A 15,797-nucleotide genomic window follows, 5' to 3' on the forward strand; every position below is an offset into this window, starting at 1 on the left:
AGTTTACCTTCCTCCTTCTTTAAACATCACTCTCCTTAATATCCAGCATGTAATGGCAGTCTAAATATGATCATGATAACATTTATTTTCAAGCCTTTTGTAGTTTCAGTAGTTTAAAGAGTCTACAGTAGAGACAGCAGTTGGAGCAGGAGGGGATGAAAGCCATCGAGGCAGACAGGAATAGCCTACCTGACACAGCATGTGTCTTCACCCACTGGAGGACACATTATTTCAAAGTGTGTTGTATAGTTTAACAGGGTGGTTCCTAACCGGGAGATCAGAAAAAAAAGACAAACCAAAGGGATCTCAAGATAATATACAGGATAGATAGAGGGAGAAAAACATACATCCACTACACAAAATAATGTATGTAGATTTTGTGAGAAACTGAACACTTTTACCTCTTCACCTTCAAGAATTATTCAAATGAAACAATCTGAGAAGGAAAAATCTACTCAAAACTTATTGACATATGCAACATGTGACGGCAAGTAGATAGTTGCTTTACTTAAAGGGGTCATAGGGCAAAAAGGTTGGGAAGAACTAGTTTAGCAAGAACAACAAAAGCAGTCTTATACTAGACATTGTTTGGGTTTCAACACTTTTTAAATATAATATATAGCATGTTTAATTCATTAATTAATAGGTGCTGCCTGCTGTTTATAAGGATTGTGGTTTTGCTTCTCACTCAGAGATGGCGGAGGAGAAGGCTGACTCTGTCCTTGACTTGAGCCACCTGACAGAAGAGGAGCAGACCACCATCCTGCAAGTCTTAGATCGTGACTCGGAGTTGCGTCGTCTTGATGAAGGACGTGTAAGGTCAGAGGTGACTGTTAGGTGCCAGTTTTGTCCAGTGATTAACACAAACAGAAAGACGGGTGACAAATTAAAGGAGTAGAATAGCAGTGGATAGATGATAATGCAGCACATTTATTCAGGGTTTTCCTTTAATTCATCTCCTGTCTGTATGTTGTAGTTTAAGGTTAAGGAAAAACACTTCTTGGACAAAAAGTGCAGATTTGCTGTGTGACAATTTGAAATGTGGTAATATGAAACATGTAACCTTAATATCAGCCGAAATAAGTAAGGTTTTCATACAAGGACCCTCCTCAAGATGAGACAGGGGCCTCAAAATTAGATAGTATAGCGATAACCAGCTTAACGCCCTTATCATGTCACTTGATATTGTTCTTAAATAGTGCCTGTTTCCAAACAAACCTTTAGTTAGCCAAATCACCACACATCAATTGCCTGGTTGGTTATTCAGCCTTGCCTCAATAGGAAAGAGTCCCATAGAACCTCTGATTTGGTAATAAGGCCCAGTAGTCAACCTGTTGTCCCCTGTTTGAGATGTTTGTGTTGATTCATCTTTATTTATTTATTTGTTTATTTGACAGGGAAATAAACACCTTAGCTTAACTGCACCAGAGTTAGCTATGAGGTCATTTACATCTGTAGTCCCTGGGCAGAAAACAGTGAGACAGACATCTCTGTCAAGAAAAGTAATACTGCAAGAACGTTAACACTGTAGTACGAAAACACAATTACAAGACAATACGTACATACAACATAAATATCAGCAACAACAACAAGATTTCACAACATTAGGACACATCAAGTGTTTGCTTTTCATGCACAATGGGTACATGATTGGGTTGATTATAGGCCTAATTTCATCTTGAATTTAAAACCAGTGAAGCTTCAGCACTCTCTCGTAACGCATCTAAGTTTATTGCTGAGAAGGCTGGTCTGCCAAATGCAGTAGATCCGTGCAGTATTTCCTATTTTAGTCATCCTAGTTGTCCTCCGTTTGTCTGAGTGCAGTGATAGTATGAACTCTTTTAATGGAGGAGAAGCCAGATCATTGATCACTTTGTGCAATAAACTAGCGCCAGCAAAACACACAAAGCTGTCAAAGGTCAGGAGATTATATGTCTTAATGATTTTACAATGGTTGTCACTTGATGATTTTCTGTTTGTTTGTTAAGTGTTTGCAACGGTTTAAATACTCATCACAATTTTCCCAAGGTAGAGAGCAAATCCTCACATTTGAGAAGCTAAAACCAAAGAACATTTGGCATTTTTGCTTGATAATTAACATAAACAATTTATCAATCTTCAAAATTGTTACCTACTTTTTTATTGTTTAGATTGGTTAATCGATTAATCGGCTAATCATTTCAGCTCCCCAATCAGTATTCAGTAATCATGTATCAAAGAGAAAAGTCTAATCTGGAAACCTGGCAAGTTAAATGTTGTGTGTTTGATATTAGGGATACTGACACATCTTTGTCTTTTATGCCCTGAACAAATTGCATGACAGAGGAGAGAGCAGTGACTGTTTAGTTTGTCGGCTGACGTCAGCTGACTTTTGCTGACAGGAGGTTGTAATTGTTTGCTGTTTAACTTGCCCTGTGTCAACGCTGCAGGGTCCTCGAACAGACAGAGACAGACCCGACACGTCTGCGCTTCCTGTCGGGGGCATGGTTCAGCGAGGAGCGCAGCAAACGCCATCGTACCCGGTCGGGCATCGCCCTCGTGCATGCCACCATACGCCACAGAAAGACAAAGAGCAGAGGTCAGTTTAAAGCTCGACTGCTATTATAGGCCTGTGGGGCCGTTTTATTACTGTTATAGGGATATCCCAGTGATGTGTCTGTGCTGTTGCCATGGTAACAGATGTGCCCCTGACTGGACTGTTCAATGGAGAGAGCGAAGAAAGCTCCCACAACAACAACAACACGTCTCCTGAGGCTGAGAGAAGACTGAAGGACGGCAAAGATGAGGAGAGTGGAGGGTTAGTGAGGGCGTCTAACACCGATAAATCATTTCACTGTGTGTAGCTGCATTTTCCAATATCTTGTTTGTGTTTAAAGGAGTCAAGGAAGTTTCAAACCTACACCCACACCCAGAACAAAAAGTCCCATAGCACAGGTCTGTATGTAAATGCTTGTTTCTTCTTTCTATGCTTCAAAAATCAAAACAATCTAAATATAAATAATTGAATTCAATTCCAGGGTCTCCAGCACAGAAATAGTTCCTCATCATTCAAAGGTATGAAAGCTACAAGTCTTGTCTGTTAATGCCTTTTTACCTCTTTTGCTGTCTCTAACTATTATTATTAACTCATCATTCTGCTTATAGAGCCCAAAAGGATAAGCAATGGTCACATAGAGGAACTGGAGGTGATTGTAACACACACCCACATTCAGAGATGACCAATTCAAAAAACTCTGCCGACTCTGAGTCAATACATTGAATTATGTAAATGTATAACTGAATCGTATTTTGACTTTTTACACGCAGTAGTAGAACATAATAAAGTATTAAAAGGACATGATATATAGGTAGAGTATTGATAGATGATCGGTAGTGACGCTGTTTCTGAGAATAGTGTATGTGTGTGTGTGTGTGTGCATTTAGGAAGCCTTCGATGTTCTCAACTGGGATACTGACTCTCTGAGCAGCAGCGTGACAGAGCCAGAACCAGCCTCTCTGAAAGCCAGCAGCTCCACCGGCAGCCTTCAATCAGGCTACACGGTACACACACACATACACACACACACATACACACTCCTACACACGCACACACACAGACGCATACGTGCATGCACACACGCGCAGTTGATTAATTGTCCATCCAGCGACGCAAGATGACTCAGCTCTGGACGGTGACGTAGGATGATCTCTTTTCTGCGTGTGTTAAAGCTCAGTGGAAGCATGATGAGTCTCTTCAGCTCGGGGGATTTTGGAGTGGTGGAGGTAAGGGGCCGTATCCAATTCTCATTGGTTTACGACGCCCAGAAGGAGGAGCTGCACGTCAAAGTGTACCGCTGCGAGGACATTGCTTCGGCACGCAAGAACCGCTCTGACCCGTAAGTGACAGTGCAAGTGAATGTGCATCTTGCAACAACAGCGTTGCATATATAATCGGTTAAAAAATGTCTGTGTATGTGATTTTCACAGATATGTAAAAGCCTATCTCTTGCCGGACAAGTCGAGTCATAGTAAGAAGAAAACATCAGTGAAGAAGAAGACACAAAACCCAGTCTATGATCAGACACTCCAAGTGAGACACTCTCTCATTTACATATTACATAAAGAGGCAGCCTTCACAGAAATCCCCCATCTGCCATTTGTCCCTCAGCTCTCCTCCACGTGTCCTGCACTGCAGTTACTTATTTCTCCACCCTTTAAGATATCTTTCCAATAAATTACCTAATTTAATGTTTGGCTCTTGTGCTGGCAGAAACACGCTGTGCTTTGTCCTGCACTTGCCCCTTCCATCCTTTCCTTTTTGGTCCTTATCTTGCAGTATAAAGTGCGGATCGGAGAGCTGCGGAGCCGGACCTTGAACTTGTCCGTGTGGCACTCCGAGCCCCTGGGGAGGAATGTGTTTCTGGGGGAGGTGGAGGTGTCACTAGGCCTCTGGGACTGGACCTGCTCTCAGCCACTGTGGCAGGACCTGCAGCCACGGGTAAGGAAGAGCAGGCATGAAGGACTTGCATGAAAATACACAATGATGTAGTCAGATAAATTAGCATGTGAGTTTGAATGCTCCCAGACAAATATTTGCCATAACACTTCTGATGCCTGCATCTACATTTGTTTAGTATCTGAGTGTCTTTGTGACAGCAGTTTTGGCAGCTTTGTTGGAGACACAGAATACAGGGAGGAGTGTCTCTTGTGTCTGGGAGAGCTGAAGGGAGAGGAAGACATGCTGTGAATTTCAACTAAGGTTTTATGTAACCTTAATCTTTTTCTGCCTCCACACTTCTCCCTCCTTTCCCCTTGGTCTCTTTCTTTCGGCGGCTTCTCCTCTGCCTTTATCTTTTTCTCTTTTTGACTCCCCCCTTTGCCCTCTATCACAGGTTAGTATGAGTCCAGACTCCATTAGCAGTCGTGGGACCATTGTGCTTTCTATTAAGTTCATCCCAGATGGATTTGAGGGTGAGCAGAGCACACACATCATAGATGCAAGTTGTGTCCTACCCAATCACATATGTCTCATACATTTTGTGTGTGTGTGTGTGTGTGTGTGTGTGTGTTAAGGTGGTGGTCTGCCTCTGACGGGAGAGCTTCACATTTGGCTTCGTGAAGCTCAAGGTCTTCTGTCCAACAAAGGGGGCCCTATAGACTCCTTTGTTAGAAGGTGTGTCAGTTCTGTAACATATTTCCTGATATTTTGTCATCAGTTATCCATCATGGCAACAATTGTATTTGTAGAACAGGACATATCAACTCATCAGTAAGTTATCACAACTATCCACCTTCTATTAAGAATAAGTCAGAGTGCTGTGTGTATTGTGAAAGAGATTATTTGTAGTCATGAACACACATAATTATCACTTGACTTGAGAGTGTTTCAGCATCATTCGTCTTGTTGTTTAGCTGTTACGACCCACAATTGTGTATATTTATTCTTGTCACTCTCATCGGACTCTTTTTTAACTGCAGCAAAAAGGCTTGTAACAAACAAATGTAATAACGCCACATTATGTAACAATCTGTTGCATTATTCCACATTTTGTAATTATTACATATTATAGCTATTACAGAATGTGGGAGTTGTACTTTTTTCGAGATTGGCATTCAACATGGAGTCCCTGAGTTTTGCTGTATTTGATAACAAGCTGATCTTAGTTAGTGCTTTTATGTGGCTATTTAGACTAACATCAGAGTCAACTGTAAAGCCAAGGGGGGCACCACAGGTCATAGTCTAATTTAGTATTTGGGATGTTTAATTTCTTACATTTTTTTTAACCACCAGAATATGTAATAATTCAATACCAAACGGGTAAATGTATCACATATTGTGTTAATGCTGTTTAGAACAATGTGGCAGATTATAACATAATGAAGTGAAAATGTATTACATTTTGTCCAGTTATTACATAATGCAGTGTTATTACACAATATCCACACCAAATGGCAGACAATTAGCAACTAGCTGGTAAACATAATAGAACATTCAGCTGCTAAAAGATATCAGGAGTTGGTGGAGACCAAACCAGAACTAAAAGAAGAGTGAATATTGTACTTTGCCAGATGATCGCCAGAAACACGACTCCAAATGAATCATAATGCTGCTGTGTGTCTGTTGGGTGTGTCAATAGGGAACTGTTTGCTAACATGTTTGGCATAAGAGCTTTATAGTATGTTAATGTTGTGTTTACATCTTGTTAGCCAAACAGTCACCTTTACTCTCTTACACATGGAGAGGCAAACAATTTAAGAACCTAAACGGGGTATTTACTGTACACACACACTGCCAAATATTTAATTCTAACATCTAACCTTTGTGTATATACCCACAATATCAATGAATTAACTGAAGTCTGGTTTGATCATAATATAATTATACTCTTCACCCCACAAGCTTCATACTCCCAGATGCTAGTCGGCAGAGTGGTCAGAAGACGCGGATGGTGAAGCGCTCCATCAGCCCTACGTACAACCACACCATGGTGTATGATGGCTTCCACACCAGCGACCTGAGAGAGGCCTGCGCTGAGCTAACTGTCTGGCAGCGCGATGGGTTAAAAACACACATCTTAGGAGGGATTCGTCTGAGCTGTGGAACTGGTGAGTGTCTCTACACGCTATTATTCATGTTCGACAGTTTCCAGTCCCACCATTTAGCCAAAGTGACCTTCATCAAGGCTTAAAATTCTGTGCCGGGTTACACAGGCCTGATCAGCCATCAGTAATTGGTAATTAGGGGCAGTATTTGTTCTCCTGTGCTGCAGTCCTTGCAGGTGTCAATCTGGTCTATGTGGAGGGTGTTATCTTATCTCTTATCAAGCAGCTGTCGGTTTCAGGGTGTTGTTGGCAGTGTGCTTTTGTTCATATGTTTGTCTTGGTATGGCAAAAGGTTTACAAGATGATCAATAAAAGCTCCCACATCTCCTTTTGAGATTCAGCTTTGCCTCCCATTTTCTGTGCTGAGCTGTGATTAGGGATCAATGCGATCTCATGGGTCTCCTGACATTTAGTAGGCTTGTAGGAGGGGAGCAGTTTCTACATCAGGGGATGGGACATTAAAGGGGTTGCTTGAAACCTCCCTTGTGAAGGCAGATATATTTAGGCCACTATCTATTCTTAGGATTTCTCTCATCCTACTTCTGATACATATTATTATGCGAGACCTTTTGTATAGCATTCTCTTTTTTATAATATATTTCTTATACCCATTTTTGATATGTATCTTATTAGTAATTCATATATTTTGTATTTCTGTATTTATCTGATGGAAATTGTGTATTGTTGATGTACTGTAGTATTGTAAGATTGGCAAATATACTGACTGGAATAGGCAGTTTTTTCTTTTTTGATATGAATTGTATGTCATTGTCTTTTGTAAATGTAATGTTTTTATGGTAGAATTATATTTGCTATTACTTAATGTATTTTATTGAAATTTAAACTGGTTGGATTAACTGTTAATGAGAACCCAATTACTTAAAGGCACACCTGATGGCAATTAAGCATATAGTGAATCTGATGAAGCAACACTGAAACACGTAGTTAGCTCTTTTCTGTTTTATTTTTTAATAACATCTGGAATATATTTTTGTTGTTGGCTGTTTGATTGGTTGGTTTATTTTCTGGTCAGCTTTGTGTATGGTGCCATAGAAGCAGTTTTTCCAGTGGTGCACAGTAGTATGGTGACAGTGTTTCACTCCAGTACTTCACATTGTGTTGCATTTTGTCCTGTTGGCACTTCAGGCATTTCACATGGTCATGTCATCAAAGCAAGGTCATTCCTTGGTCACCAGAGAGTGTTGTATGTGTGAGCAACGTGGAAAACACTTTAGCTGTTGAGGAGTAGTTTGCCTTGATATTGATGGTATTGTTTTGCTCATAGTTGATATTACTGTACTTGACGAAGAGTGTGTAGCACTCAAGATCAAACCACTGATAGAGCAGCAGAGGGTGACTTGTGGGTTTCATGAAGGAAGATAATGTCAGTGCTGGAAAGTGACAACTTTAATGCAGTTTGCTTATTGTAAACAGATTCTCATCATAAGGTTAATTGTATTCAGAGACAGGCCCGACTTCTGTACACTTTCGGGGTACACTGTCAGGCATTGTCTCTTGGATTTTAGTCTATTGGTAGAATCATTTGTTTCCACAGGTGTGTCTGCACTGAAGGTAGAACATGAACACTGATCCTATGCCTTTCATCAGGATATACAGTATATGTAAATATGGGCACATACATACAGGAACAGTGGTCAGTTGTAGGTAATGTTTCCATATTCCTCTGTGGGTTTTGGTGAGGATTTCTGTATGTCTTCAATACTGAATAACTGTATTTTTTGATGGCAGGTCAGAGTTATGGGGAGGCCGTCAGCTGGATGGACTCCACAGAAGATGAAGTTGCTGTGTGGACCTCCATGATCCAAAACCCAAACCACTGGATTGACATAACATTACCAATCAGAACTAACCTTGCACACCGGTCCGACTGACACACAAACACACATTCGTACGCATGCTCACGCAATGGTTGGACTGAAAGGACACCCTCAGCACATCAGCACATTTAACCTCTCTGTCACAATGATACACATGCACTCTGTTTATTTCAGTTTTTCGTATGTACAAACACACACACACAGAGGAGGCAGTAGTGGTGCAATATTGTGAATTAATGGCGTAGATTAGAAAACGAAATCTGTCTGCATTTCAAATGTTTTACTCGTATATTGTGGTTCAGTCTGTGTCCTATATGACAAAAATGCATTTGTAATCCATTGTAGATTATTAATTAAATATCAAACCTGAACTGATAACTCATCCAGTGTTTGTATTTACTGACTAAATTAAAATATTACATTAAAAAGACAAGGATGGAGAGATACCTTTAATAAATTAAAAACAACATATTTATTTCAACTTTAGTTCCAAAACTCTTTTTCTGGAGCATGTGGGAAAAATTGGCCTCATCACTTTCACCCCAATAATTAATAATAACACTAATAATTCGATTTGTAGGGGTCATTACTGTACTTGGATGGAATAACAAAGGCTTGCTGTTGCATGTGTTCATTCTTTCCTTTTTATGAAATAGCTGACTACCACCTTGTGGTCAGATTTTATACTTTGCTCTCTACAGTTTACTTCTCCCACAGAGGTTTATTCTGCACAGAATAAGGCGAAGAGCACAAGAAGAGAAGATAATGTATCCTGTAATTTGTACTTGCCTTTTTTTTTTTTTTTTTTTTACATAAATACAAACAGTTTTACATCAGGTATAAACCCTACCATTTATAATGAAAAGACAGTGGAGCAAAGTGTTTATTATACGAGCCAGAGCTCCTGTCCAGCAGATGGCGATCTTAACTTCTTCAAGTTGGAAAGAGACCGGAAGTAGGACTGTTTGGCTTCCAAAATAAAGTCTATGGAGTCCATAGAGTCTTAATCCTTGTAATTCATTGTTGATTAATTAATTCACTTATGACTGATTAGATAATAGATCAGCTTTAGGAGCCTGTATTTCTATGTGATCCTTTAAATATTTTTAAATTTGAGTTTACTGCAAATTAAGTGGCAATGAATGTGCAGCCTTTGGGATATCTGCAGGTTCAATTTAGGCCCAGTCAGTTATGTATTTATAGTTATTCATAGGCCTATATCCGTTAAAATCACATAATCAATGATCATGTAAAACTGTGAACTGTTTGCAGCCCACCACACGTAAACCCAATTAACTCATGCAATAACACTTTAATTTTGAAGATTGTAGCAGGATGTAGTCGCCTTACATTTTTGTGGCCGTTGACACTGTGCTGTAGGTGAGGGTTGAAAGTGGTTGAAGATGTCTCAGATGCAGCTGCTGAGGCTGTTTATCAGCGAGCGGCTGAGTGCGGCTGCAGAGGAGATCTTTGCAGCGGTGCAGAGGTCGATAACAGAGCACAGAGGGGATCAGCATGGACAAGAAGTGCATCTACACAGTGAAGGTTTGCTTTATACATTTATTCATCATTTGTTAGGTAATAAAGCAGTCCTAAGGGGAACACCACAGATTTCACTCATCATAGTCTGTTCTTTAAGTTGTATAAAGTGGTGCTGTTGAACTGTAGTGATTGTGCTAAATAAGCACATCTAAGTATAATGCAATACAGTTGAACAGAGTTTATACCCGACAATGTTAGGAATGCAATGCTAAATCAGTGGTCCATTTAAAAAAAAAAAAAAGTTTATCATAAACAAAAAAAACAACAACAAAGAAACGAAATTCACTAATCTCACTAATCTTGTAATCATCATATACTGTACATTATATGCATCGTTCTTTTAATTGAATTGTTTGGTCTTTGATCAGAACATACTGAACAAACTAATATTCTCTGCTGGTGTGAAGAGTGAAGCAGTTTGAGGGCTGATTGTACGCTGCTATATAGGATATACACTGTATAGCTTTCATTAAATGCAAATAATATGTATTTATTAGACAAGAGGCAGTAGGGAGCTGACAGGAAATGAGGGGAGAGGTGGGGGATAACATGGAGGTTCCTGGACGATCTCAAACTGGGGACGTTGTGATTAAATTATCAGTGTCTTAAACCCTAAGGCCAACAGGATGTTCCCCCCCCAAAAAATAATTATATAAAGAATATTATGGAGTTTTGGAAGTAGACTGTGTGTTGTGTTTGAAATGAATAAGTGCTGAAATTAAGGGAAACTGTAATGAGTTCAAGCACATTTCTCACCTTTTCCTCCTAATAGAGACACCGCAGATTTTTGTCTGTCATGACCGGAAAAACAAGCAGGAGTGCAGTCCTGAGAGTGACCACAGCAACCCTAGTGTGGGCCACAAGGACTTTGGTCTGCTGGTCCCAGAACCTCTAGCAATCAAACAGGAACAGCAGGAGCCATGGAGTCCAGGAAGACCACAGCTACCAGAGATGGAGGACCTTGATACCAGCCCTTCGAAAGTGACCTCCACCTCCATGAAGAGTTGCATTTTCTCAGACATGACTGAGTTACAAACTCATGACACAGGGAATGAAGACAGAAAGCCTGACACATCAGGTGACCACAGAGAGGTTAAGGGAAACCTTCAGCCAAGCAGTGAATGTTGGACTCCAGATTGTTTGGTGACTCTGAATAACATAGGGCCTGAGTTGAGTTTAGAAACACTGACAGGCTACAGTATCAATAAAGTTCACACACAGAGCCACACAGGGAGAAACCAGCTGACTAAAAGTTGTGAACCACACAGCCCAATTCCACCAAATAAAGAGGCAAAGAGAGGAGGCAAATCCTACTGCTGTCGTTTCTGTGGCAAAAAATTCAGCCACATCGCACATCTAACCAGACACACTCAAATCCACACAGGTAAGAAACTGTTCATCTGTGAAGTGTGTGGTAAAGAGTTTCGACATGGCAACAGTGTGACTGTGCACATGAGGATTCACACGGAAGAGAAGCCATACCGCTGCAGGATTTGTGGAAAAGAGTTCCGCCACGTGGGCAACTTGAACGTACATATGAGAATCCATACAGGAGAGAAACCCTACAGCTGCACAGTGTGCGGGAAGAGGTTCAGTCGAAATAATCTGATGACAAAACACATGTCTGTACACACAGGTGAAATGAAGAGTGTGTAAAGACGAGGTTCAGTTGGCGTAAAGTAAAATTCAGTTTTCTGGGGACAGATAGTAAATCTGCTCTTCCTGTATAGAATGACTGGTGATGGGAAAATCACGAGTTACAATTAATAGTTGTGATTCATCATTAATCATTCTTTGTTTGTGAATTAATAATTGTAAACTGATTTTGAGCATCAAATATGATTTAATATGTAAAATCCTGATATTTTATACATTCCAGGTGGTATATATTCTCCCCACATTGTATAGTGTCTCTTAACATCTTTGACTGAAGATGATGCAGAGGTTAAACTGCTTAAAAGTCAGATCTAAGTTCCTGGTTCCTGTAGCTCAAAGCTCGGTACTGAGATGTAGACTTTGTTAATAAACTCTTATGTTAACCTTAATTAAGATATTATTTATTTCCATTTAGAATTTTGTTTATATTCAATATTCTGGCAATGCTGAAGCTGCCATACCAAGTTAGCTGGATTTCAGTTACATAACAGTTGAATTATGTAACTGTGAATGTTTTCATCTGATTTCAAATCTGATCTGGAAAAAAAAAGTGTTATATTTCTATCAGAACAGGACTGTCCTGCTTTCAGAGAGGCTAAGCAAATACATGGTTCTGGAATAAAGTTTCATGCAACATCCAGCATTACTTTATGCATTAATTAAGAATTACTATATAATACTTACTATATAACTATATGATTTGTACCCTTATTATAAGCTGTTAATGTAAATGATGCAACCTAAATCACAGATTATTATTATTATTATAACATAAATTAGCTCATGTATTTTCTATACAGTCATATTTGAGTCGTGCAGGCTTGAATGCGAGGCTAGGCGGTTGCCGTGGCGACGGAATGTAAACATCGCGGCTGTCGGTGGGCTCGCGCTGTGTCTGTCCGGTGTCCCAACTCCTAAAAGTGTCGGAAATGTCTGCGATGAACCGAAAGTTGATACAAACTCTCGTTGAAACAATCTCTAAACAAGTGCAGCACTGTGAGTATTCAGTTAAAACTTATCCAACGTGTTTTTTCTTCTGCTAATGTAGCCTGTTGTTCCAAGGTCGTATTGTTTTTAATTGACGCTACCTGCTGCCGTGCAACTATGAACAACACACAGCTGACATAGCTTTTATCTCAACGACCCCAGTCAATAAAACAGAGATTGAGTGTCTCATCCGGGAGTTCAACGTGCTTGTGGGGGAGTCGCCTATCCCTGGAAGAGCAGCTCACGGCCTGGACAGAGGGGGGTTCAGGAGCATTCTGCACAACATCTTCGGAATGACCGACGACATGATCATGGATGGAGGTATTCCTGTCTGCTGCTGATCGATACTCCTTCTGGCACTTTGATTGAGACGAGTGTGCAGGATGGATGCATGAGTCTGGTGATTGTTTGGTAACCTGGACATGTTCTGAATGTTACTGATGATCTGTCCACCAGTCTTCAGGACATTTGACAGAGACCCCGACGGCTTTGTCAGTGTAGACGAATGGATTGAGGGAATGTCTGTTTTACTTCGAGGCACCTTGGATGAAAAAATTGAATGTAAGCTCTCAACCCACACATATAAAATCAGTTTCAAGCTGTTATACCGGTAACAACCTTTTTGTTCTTTGCATTGCTTAGACTGCTTTAATGTGTTTGACTTGAATGGGGACAACTACATCTCCAGAGAGGAGATGTTTCACCTGCTGAAGAACAGCCTCATCAGACAGCCCACGGATGAGGACCCTGACGAAGGAATCAAAGACCTGGTGGAGATCACGCTCAAGAAGATGGTAAGATGGATGCAGCTGGCCCACTAAACCTTGATTTACTTCTCTCTGCACTACCTCCTCAAACCTCCAAACAAACTTCAGATTTTAGTGTTTCAGGGGGTAATAAGCTAAAATATCTGTACACATCTTAAAATGTATCACTACTGGCTGCACATTATTATTATTTTTTTTTTTTGTAGGACCATGACCATGATGGCAGGCTATCTTTTGCTGATTTTGAAAAGGCAGTGAAAGAGGAGAATCTATTACTTGAGGCTTTTGGAAACTGCCTCCCTGACACCACGGTAATCACAACTTAAAACACTGATGAAAAACTGTAACAACTTACATTTCTAAGACAGAAATTAACCTAACCTAACCTTACTTTCCATTTTCTTCTGTTTTTAGAGTATTGAGAGATTTGAGCAGCATGTATTTCGGGAACAACTGGATCAATGAATAAATGATATTCATGTGCATTTTCATCTATATTTTCTTTAATAGAAATGTTAACAGCTTTTGCACTGTGATGTAATTTGCAAATAAAAACATGCTGCCAAGTGAAACTGTAGTAGCAGTATAATCTGTCCAGTCCATCGAGGCAGCTTGCTTGATCAAATCCGACGACGAGGTTTCGGCTTTTTCTGCACTGGTTTGAGGTCAGGAATCGATTCCACCTGAGAAAGATCCACCAAGAAAACTGATTTTACTTACATGAATAAAAGCATTTTGACTAACAGTGAATATTTTTTTATTCTGAATTTCCATGAAAACATCAGATTATAGTCTACCTGTTTCAGTGTGTTCCTGATCAGGTTGACAGTTGTGTTCAGTGACTCATCCTCCATGTCTAGTTTAGGTGGTTCTGGTAGCTTTGGTCCAATAAGTGGTTCACTGTTTCCAGTAACATCAGTCAGCGAGAGCTCCGCAGCCTCTTCCATCCTGCGTTTTCTGTTCTCTAAGTGTGCGGTCCTTGGGACAAATCTGACTGCAGAAGATTGATGTGAGGTCAGTCTGTGTTCTGTGCCTCTGTCCCTGTCTGAAGAGGTTTGGATGGAGCTTAAACTCTCTTCTGGCTGCTGTTTTGTGTAAGTGATGGCATTATGTAATGTCCCCATTTTATCCGCTGTTGGTATAGTCCTCTGTTCGCTTTTATGTCCGTAGTAATGATGTTCCTGGGGGGGTACAGGCAGTAGAGGAAAGCTTGAATAACGGCTAATGTTGGAAGTCTCCCATGTATTATCTTTGTCAGAGGCTTTATCCTGTCTGGTGATGATCGTCTTTGATGTGGTGGCTGTGTTTGATGACGAGGGCTCCTCGTTTACTGCCTCCTTCTGTTGCTTTTCTCTTGCTTTATAACAGTAATATTAGAGCAAAAACATAGTTTCAGCAAATAGTTCACATTCTACATTATATGTCATTCAAACTGTAAAAACTACTAGAAAAATCGCAGCGTATGAGTGCTTTAAAAGCAATAAAGAGTGCAATAAAGGATGAGTGAGCTAGTTTAAATAAAAGTGCATTGAAAGTAGAACAATATACAGTGCAGAATCTATCTCACATATCAGTTTATTGGTGTTTTCTGTAAGAGTAAGTCTATATATGATGGTGAGGTGTACCTTTATTCTGAACAGCCCTGATGATGTATCTCCTCCGGTCCTGCAGCTTTAGTCTGGTGTCTTCCACAGTCTCATATTCTGGGACGTAGCACACATGCAGCACACCACCATAGAAACCCTTCTCATCCATGTGTCGTTTGGCCGCTCTGAAATAGAAACATTTAAGCAGAATTATTAAGAAAAGTCAATATGCAATGCCTCTGCATTATAATAAGGTAAGGTCACATCCTGAACCTGGCGCTGGTGAGTTTCTGGAACTTGACAAGGTAGACCTCCGTGAACTCCTCAGCGGGGTACTCGTCCAGGGGCCTGTACTCCTCCACGGCTCCGTACAGGGCACACAGCTGGACCAGCTCTGTCATCACCCCAATGGCTGGGACCCCTTGGACCATCAGGTAACGAGACTCTAAGTTGATCGTGTACACCTGATGGTACACAAGACATGTATGATCACACTTGCGTTACAATGTATTTGCAACACTATGTTATTTATATTTATTAGACGTGTCGTTTACCCTCTTTATAGCTTTAGATACACGTTTTCTTATTAATACGTATGATATTCTTACCTTAACAGCTTTCGCTTTCCTTCCCTCTCTATATTTTGGTCGAGAAATGCATACTTTCCGCTGTTCGTGGTGTTTATAAACCTCTGGGGAGACCCAACAGCCTGAGTTGTTACTAACAGGTGCCGCCATGTTTCTGGAAGTGTTTTTCGAGTGAGACACTTCAAAGTAAGAGCTCTTTCTTTCTCGAATATGCACGCATCCATTGCGAGTCCATGTGTAGTATCTTATTTT

At 40.4% G+C, this 15,797-nt stretch overlaps 3 protein-coding genes across 4 annotated transcripts in view; 2 read left to right on the forward strand and 1 right to left on the reverse strand.

The window, feature by feature from the left end:
* sytl1 (synaptotagmin-like 1) overlaps positions 1-8,873 on the forward strand; it is a 9,545-nt gene extending 672 nt beyond the window's left edge. Inside the window, exons 3-16 of the mRNA XM_035680810.1 lie at positions 693-819; positions 2,430-2,578; positions 2,680-2,797; positions 2,877-2,934; positions 3,018-3,054; positions 3,145-3,185; positions 3,424-3,540; positions 3,709-3,875; positions 3,967-4,069; positions 4,316-4,477; positions 4,872-4,950; positions 5,053-5,152; positions 6,380-6,585; positions 8,332-8,873. Coding sequence (XP_035536703.1) covers positions 695-819; positions 2,430-2,578; positions 2,680-2,797; positions 2,877-2,934; positions 3,018-3,054; positions 3,145-3,185; positions 3,424-3,540; positions 3,709-3,875; positions 3,967-4,069; positions 4,316-4,477; positions 4,872-4,950; positions 5,053-5,152; positions 6,380-6,585; positions 8,332-8,474 — 1,605 coding nt within the window. The 5' untranslated portion in view covers positions 693-694 and the 3' untranslated portion in view covers positions 8,475-8,873. The remainder of the gene's footprint in view (positions 1-692; positions 820-2,429; positions 2,579-2,679; positions 2,798-2,876; positions 2,935-3,017; positions 3,055-3,144; positions 3,186-3,423; positions 3,541-3,708; positions 3,876-3,966; positions 4,070-4,315; positions 4,478-4,871; positions 4,951-5,052; positions 5,153-6,379; positions 6,586-8,331) is intronic.
* A 918-nt stretch (positions 8,874-9,791) lies between these two features.
* Positions 9,792-13,928, forward strand: efcab1 (EF-hand calcium binding domain 1). 2 transcript variants are annotated; one of them, XM_035682003.1, is made up of 7 exons: positions 9,792-9,965; positions 10,735-12,614; positions 12,768-12,926; positions 13,062-13,166; positions 13,248-13,399; positions 13,579-13,683; positions 13,787-13,928. In XM_035682003.1, exons 2-7 carry the CDS (start codon positions 12,548-12,550, stop codon positions 13,835-13,837), a joined length of 639 nt encoding a protein of 212 aa, XP_035537896.1. In that variant the 5' UTR covers positions 9,792-9,965; positions 10,735-12,547; the 3' UTR covers positions 13,838-13,928. The 2 variants fall into 2 exon arrangements, with proteins under 2 accessions (XP_035537896.1, XP_035537895.1); XM_035682002.1 differs by lacking the exons at positions 12,768-12,926; positions 13,062-13,166; positions 13,248-13,399; positions 13,579-13,683; positions 13,787-13,928 and having other exon boundaries at positions 10,735-12,550.
* Positions 13,858-15,704, reverse strand: rbm48 (RNA binding motif protein 48). Its single transcript, XM_035682001.1, has 5 exons — positions 15,567-15,704; positions 15,232-15,422; positions 14,998-15,143; positions 14,170-14,729; positions 13,858-14,055 (listed from the first exon to the last, which is right to left on the reverse strand). Exons 1-5 carry the CDS (start codon positions 15,693-15,695, stop codon positions 13,993-13,995), a joined length of 1,089 nt encoding a protein of 362 aa, XP_035537894.1. The 5' UTR covers positions 15,696-15,704; the 3' UTR covers positions 13,858-13,992.
* Between the last annotated feature and the right edge of the window lie 93 nt (positions 15,705-15,797).

The sequence above is a fragment of the Morone saxatilis genome, unplaced genomic scaffold, assembly GCF_004916995.1.
Source record: "Morone saxatilis isolate NCDOM2014 unplaced genomic scaffold, NCSU_SB_2.0 Contig9, whole genome shotgun sequence".
In the NCBI taxonomy this organism is placed as follows: Eukaryota; Metazoa; Chordata; class Actinopteri; family Moronidae; genus Morone; species Morone saxatilis.

What these genes read in the sequence shown, in the direction of transcription:
- efcab1 (XM_035682002.1), top strand. Translation starts at nt 9,824, where the DNA reads ATGTCTCAGATGCAGCTGCTGAGGCTGTTTATCAGCGAGCGGCTGAGT. An exon ending in AGTGCATCTACACAGTGAAG is followed by an intron (nt 9,966 to 10,734) that starts GTTTGCTTTATA and finishes TCCTCCTAATAG; the next exon opens with AGACACCGCAGATTTTTGTC.
- rbm48 (XM_035682001.1), bottom strand. Translation starts at nt 15,695, where the DNA reads ATGGCGGCACCTGTTAGTAACAACTCAGGCTGTTGGGTCTCCCCAGAG. An exon ending in GGAAAGCGAAAGCTGTTAAG is followed by an intron (nt 15,423 to 15,566) that starts GTAAGAATATCA and finishes GTGTACCATCAG; the next exon opens with GTGTACACGATCAACTTAGA. An exon ending in TCAGGAACACACTGAAACAG is followed by an intron (nt 14,056 to 14,169) that starts GTAGACTATAAT and finishes GATCTTTCTCAG; the next exon opens with GTGGAATCGATTCCTGACCT.